Source organism: Hippocampus comes, unplaced genomic scaffold (assembly GCF_001891065.2).
Source record: "Hippocampus comes isolate QL1 unplaced genomic scaffold, H_comes_QL1_v1.1 scaffold155, whole genome shotgun sequence".
Lineage (NCBI taxonomy): Eukaryota > Metazoa > Chordata > Actinopteri > Syngnathiformes > Syngnathidae > Hippocampus > Hippocampus comes.
Window position 1 is genome coordinate 508,137 of NW_017804967.1, and position 5,657 is coordinate 513,793.

A 5,657-nucleotide genomic window follows, 5' to 3' on the forward strand; every position below is an offset into this window, starting at 1 on the left:
GAGTGGTTATGGCGATGGACTAGAAATCCATTGGGATCTTCCCGCGTAGGTTCGAATCCTGCCGACAACGAGCACATAGTGGTGCAAAATTTTCTGTAATTCTGTGATTCTCTTCGAGAGAGTCACCATGTTTAGTATCAAATCTCCCAATTGCATTCACTGTCGACTGGACTTCAACCTGGGATGGGAGTCCCGAGTGGGTTGTTTTGTCCATCATCTTAATTACGGGGCCACGCCAACATATTTGCTGTAAAATGGCTGCCATTGGCTCTGGACTCAGGCTCAGGGCCAACCAGTTCCTCAAAATTAAGTATTCACCTACAAAAATGTCACTTATAACTAAGCGAATGTGTTGTCGTGGCCGAGTGGTTAAGGCGATGGACTAGAAATCCATTGGGATCTTCCTGCGTAGGTTCGAATCCTGCCGACAACGAGCATCGCTTGGAAAGACATTTTTGCAAATTCTATGATTCTCTTTGAGAGAGTCAGCATGTTTTATACCAAATCTAACTGTACAGTATTTACTGTCGACAGGACTTCAACCTGGGTAGGGAGACCCAACTGGATTTCTCATCCATCATCTTCATCACGGGGCCACGCCAACCTGGACTCGGGCTCAGGGTTCACCGCATTTGGCTCAAAATTAAGTATTCGCCTACAAAAATGTCACCTATAATTAAGCAAATGTGTTGTCGTGGCCGAGTGGTTAAGGTGATGAACTTGAAATCCATTGGGGTCTTCCTGTGCAGGTTCGAGTCCTGCCGACAACGAGCACATAATGGTGCAGAATTTTCTGTAATTCTCTTCGAGAGAGTTCCCATGTTTTGTATCAAATCTCCGAACTGTCTTCACTGTCGACAAGACTTCTACCTGGGTCGAGAGACCCGAGTGGATTTTTTGTCCATCATCTTAATCACGGGGCCACGCCAACATATGTGCTGCAAAATAGCTGCCATTGTTTCAGAACTCGGGCTCAGGGTCAACCGCGCGACCCTCAAAATTAAGTATTCGCCTCTAAAAATGTCACAGATAATTAAGCAAACGTGTTGTCGTGGCCGAGTGGTTAAGGCGATGGACTAGAAATCCATTGGGATCTTCCCGCGCAGGTTCAAATCCTGCCGACAACGAGCACATAGTGGTGCAAAATTTTCTGTAATTCTGTGATTCTCTTTGAGAGAGTCACCATCTTTCGAATCAAATCTCCCAATTGTTTTCACCGTCGACTGCAATTCAACCTCGGATGGGAGTCCCGAGTGGGTTGTTTTGTCCATCATCTTAATTACGGGGCCACGCCAACATATTTGCTGTAAAATGGCTGCCATTGGCTCTGGACTCGGGCTCAGGGTTCACCGCATTTGGCTCAAAATTAAGTATTCGCCTTCAAAAATATCACCTATAATTAAGCAAATGTGTTGTCGTGGCCGAGTGGTTAAGGCGATGGACTAGAAATCCATTGGGATCTTCCTGCGCAGGTTCAAATCCTGCCGACAACGAACGCATCGTAGTGCAAAACTTTCTGTAATTCTGTGCTTCTCTTTGAGAGAGTCACCGTGTTTTCTGTCAAATTTCCGAACTAAATTCACTGTCGACAGGACTTCAACCTGGGCCGGCTGACCCAGCTGGATTTCTCGTCTGTCATCTTTATCACGGGGCCACACCAACATTTTTGCTACAAAATAGCTGCCATTGTCTAAGGACTCGGGCTCGAGGTGAACCAGGTTTGACGCTCAAAATTAAGTATTCTCCTACAAAAACGAGACGTATGAGAACATAAATGTGTTGTTGTGGCCGAGTGGTTAAGGCGATGGACTCGAAATCCATTGGGTTATACCCGCGCAGGTTCGAATCCTGCCAATAACGTCTATCTTTTTGAGAAGAACCTCCAAAGGTACACATGAGATTGTAATTTGCATGTTTTTAACACAGCTACGGTCACCAAAATTCATCGTCACCTGAACTTTGAAACGTGCGAAAAATCCTCATTCGAGTGGCTCGTGAACTATGTCCACGTTTGGACTTCCTGAATAGAGCAGTCCACGCGTCGCCTGCAGCCTTTTGTCCGTGGTGAGCGTGAGGGAATGCGTGTCAATGTACACATCAAACTATCACAGAACAAATGAGTTGCACACCCTCGGTCGCACGACTGGAACTGAAATGTAAGTGGGAATAGTCTGGTGTCCTGTTTTTAGATTAAGGTGGAGTGGAAATGAAGGAATGACTGTCGAAATGTAATATGTGCGTGGTGCGTGCGCTCAGAGGGTGAGAGAAGTGCGCAAAAGCTCACTCGAGCAGCTTTGAGGGAACATTGCATACAGTATGAATACAATGAAGGAAACCAGTAAAATTGTCAACAAAGCAATGAAGGACAGCAACTGCTGTGCAGAAAATAACATTCCACTCTAAATTACCCCACTCCCTGTGATAAACTCACATTTCCCCCCCCCATTTCGACGTTTTAGGAACTGCTTGTGTTTTTGTAGTGGATCGACAGTTCCATCAGTACCTGAGGTGTGTGTAGAAGTCTCGTAGCTTCCTCTCATAGAACTGCATCGCCTGAACCACCAGACGCAAGATTTCCTGACCATCCCCAGAGCAACGCTGCTCTGGGTTGCCAGACAGGAAGCAGAAAAAGTTTATTTACACGGAGAGAAAAAAGTGCTCCGAAGGGAAAAAACAATGTATGAAAAATCCAAACCTTTCGGTTTCTCTCTCAGCTTGCGCACCATTTCCATGGCTTTCCCTTCACTAAAAGGGAAGCGGGTTTAAAAAGCAGTTCTTAGTACAGTTGTTCCGATTAAACAGTCATTTGAATGTGACTCACAGTGTGTCCAGAGCCTCTCCACTCCTCCATGGCTGACGCTGAACGTCCAGAATGTCTTGTTGCAGGTGCATCATCTCCTCCTCAAGTTCACTCACTTTGGGCTGTACACACCCCCAAAGCATGGGTGACTTTGAAAGTAGGTACACGAACGCGCATGCACACAGACAGACACAAAAACTTCCTTTTGTACCTGACCGCAGCTGCCGGCAGTCTGCTCCATTTCCCTCCACACTCCCAGCAGTTTCTCTGAAGCTAAAGAATGAAATTGATTCCACATTTCAATTTTTCTATTAATCTTGGAAGAAAACAATAGAGACTACAATGTGCCAAAAAAAAAAAGAGAGATGGCAGACAGCCTCAATGTATCTTCTTTTTTCCCCCCCATTTTGGTTGAGTTTGTGTTTCTTCTCATTTCAAACACAAAGTAAGTACTTGGCCAAAAATAAGGATTTAAAAATATTTTATGAATACGCGTACCACAAAACGAATATTTTCAACAACACAATCAATTTCAAGTGATATATTTTACTCGTTTGCTGTTAACAATTGATGTGCATTTTTTTTTTTAACTTATGGGGACAAGGGTGCTTTGGGTGTGTGGGTGCGGGGCCACAAAGTCTGCCCCGCGCCCCCAAAAAAACTTCATATTTGCCAAAACTCTAAATATGACCTGACAATAGTACATGAGGAAAATGACCAGTAAAAAAATTATCAGCCCTCTTTGGTGTGCCTCTAATTCAACTTGCAAGTGTGAAGGCTGGTAGTGAAGAAGTCCAGCTTGGCCATGAGTCTCTGATGCATGGACACCATCTCGTTCTTCTGCTTGGACAGGGATGAGTTGTGTCTCAGCAAGCTCATGCTGGAAGAAAAATATGGAGAGTGTTAAATAGAGTTGACACATTTGCGTACGTGTTATTTCCTACATGGCTGCTTTCTGTCCCTGCTGCAGTCGCTGCCAGTCCTCCTTCAGGGAGCGGATTGTGTGCCACGCCTGGGCACATGTTCGCCTCAGAGGGCTGTAAGGCAAAACGTGTTTTGGGTCCTTTTCTGGGCGGAGGGGGGGAAGGACATGATTATTTTTCAATAACAATGGTAAAAGCTGGTTTGAAATGTAGCTGCTATTACACAAAAAAGCGGTAAGGTAATATAAGTCATAATGGTAAAAGCTGGTTTGAGATGTAGCTGCTATTACACAAAAAAGCGGTAAGGTAATATAAGTCATGGTAGCATGATGTATGTTGTTGTGGCCGAGTGGTTAAGGCGATGGACTCGAAATCCATTGGGTTATATCCGCTAGGGGTGAATGTGAGCGTGGAAGGTTGTGCGTCTCTGTGTGCCCTGCGATTGGCTGGCAATCGGTTCAGGGTGTCCCCCGCCTCCTGCCCGAAGTCAGCTGGGATAGGCTCCAGCACCCCCTGCAACCCTTGTGAGGATAATAGTATGATAGATAGTATGAGGTGCACAATGTTTGCATTTGCATTGGTTACATGATTCTAAGTCGTATTTAACTTTTAAGTACCGGTACATTTGAATTCATGTTTTAAGGATTTTTTTATTTTTAAACATTTCTTTTGCTATTATCTGTATTGAACTTTTATGTGTTGTATATTGTAATTGGAATTCGTACAGTATTTTTTTTCCCCATATTTTACACCGTCTGCCTTGTTCTTGATGAAAACACATTGTAGTTTAATGTTGGTCATTATGATGGCACTTTGAGGCGGTACTTGGTTTAAAACGCTTGAGAACCACTGTTCTATGGCAAATAGTAAGAACAAAATATTTCATTCTAAAATGATGAGAATAAAGATTTTGAGGACTCACGGACAAAACAGATGTTTTCAGGGAGAGAGCGAGGAGTCAATGGTGGTTCGTAACTACAAGATGAGCGATCAAACAGGAAAATGAGAGGGAAGTCTGTCCGCCGGCCATCTATTTCCTGCACATATGAGACATGATGCATCATCACACAGTGTCATTGACAATTATACCGTGAGAGGATGCTGTTTTATGAGATGTGCTCGTTACGGTGTAATCGATGGCGCACTGCGTGGCCAACCCGTGAGGCTCCAAGGCTAAACCGGCCTCAAGCAGCAACTCCTGCTTGGCTGCGGGGATGCTTGTGTCCTCCTCGATTCTCTTTTGCAGCTCGGCCACCGTCTCCTCATCTGTGACTGCATACCTCAGGATCTTGGCTGTGGTCATGTTCAAAACCTGAACCATCTGAGAGGCATAGACCACAAATGGAAACGAAACAATGAGAGGGTCTCAAAATTTTCTATACCAAGCACTAACCCAAAAAATTACGCTACTTAGCTCTCCAAGAAGAACCAGATATGGATTTTTTTCTCCACTAAAAAGTATGTTCAATATTATTGGTAGCCACTATAACATTATGCGGGCGGCTCTTGTGGAGACCACTTGAGCATCAGCCGCAGCCATCTCTCCAGCTTCTCCGCTAAAAGACTGTCACATACACGCCACAAGAAAAGTGAAACAGGCATGACTAGTACAGGGGTCACCGATGTTTGGCTCCATGAATGCTTTGTTTTGTCTACACGCTACAATCCGGACCTTAAAACTATGGTTATAGTAGGTTGTTTAAAATTGTGTAGGGGCCCTATTTTGGTAGACTGGCGCCCATGCGCGCGGCGTTAAAAACTGATGCAATTTCATTGTCATGATAGCACAAGTTCAGTCTAGCATGTTTGAGGCTTTTTTGCCCTTGTCAGGGCGTGCTGGCGCATGAAGCAGCCTCGCCCCTGACGCACCTGATAATTTGGTAACAGTAAGTACGCTTGGGTTAAAAATGGGTGCATCTTCATTTTTGTGCCAG

The 5,657-nt window shown here is 44.7% G+C and overlaps 1 protein-coding gene and 5 non-coding genes across 6 annotated transcripts in view; 5 read left to right on the top strand and 1 right to left on the bottom strand.

Annotated features, from left to right (window-relative positions):
• Positions 1 to 5,657, bottom strand: part of ikbkb (inhibitor of nuclear factor kappa B kinase subunit beta) — a 26,023-nt gene that overhangs the window by 7,202 nt on the left and 13,164 nt on the right. Inside the window, exons 10-18 of the mRNA XM_019886575.1 lie at positions 5,221 to 5,287; positions 4,850 to 5,044; positions 4,646 to 4,760; positions 3,745 to 3,868; positions 3,564 to 3,680; positions 3,012 to 3,108; positions 2,822 to 2,922; positions 2,696 to 2,745; positions 2,504 to 2,603 (exon numbers count right to left, since the gene is read on the bottom strand). Coding sequence (XP_019742134.1) covers positions 2,504 to 2,603; positions 2,696 to 2,745; positions 2,822 to 2,922; positions 3,012 to 3,108; positions 3,564 to 3,680; positions 3,745 to 3,868; positions 4,646 to 4,760; positions 4,850 to 5,044; positions 5,221 to 5,287 — 966 coding nt within the window. The remainder of the gene's footprint in view (positions 1 to 2,503; positions 2,604 to 2,695; positions 2,746 to 2,821; positions 2,923 to 3,011; positions 3,109 to 3,563; positions 3,681 to 3,744; positions 3,869 to 4,645; positions 4,761 to 4,849; positions 5,045 to 5,220; positions 5,288 to 5,657) is intronic.
• On the top strand, positions 352 to 433 carry trnas-aga (transfer RNA serine (anticodon AGA)). Its single transcript has one exon. It is a non-coding gene; the product is annotated as a tRNA-Ser (tRNA).
• Positions 689 to 770, top strand: trnas-uga (transfer RNA serine (anticodon UGA)). The gene has a single exon. It is a non-coding gene; the product is annotated as a tRNA-Ser (tRNA).
• Positions 1,046 to 1,127, top strand: trnas-aga (transfer RNA serine (anticodon AGA)). Its single transcript has one exon. It is a non-coding gene; the product is annotated as a tRNA-Ser (tRNA).
• Positions 1,412 to 1,493, top strand: trnas-aga (transfer RNA serine (anticodon AGA)). The gene has a single exon. It is a non-coding gene; the product is annotated as a tRNA-Ser (tRNA).
• On the top strand, positions 1,779 to 1,860 carry trnas-cga (transfer RNA serine (anticodon CGA)). Its single transcript has one exon. It is a non-coding gene; the product is annotated as a tRNA-Ser (tRNA).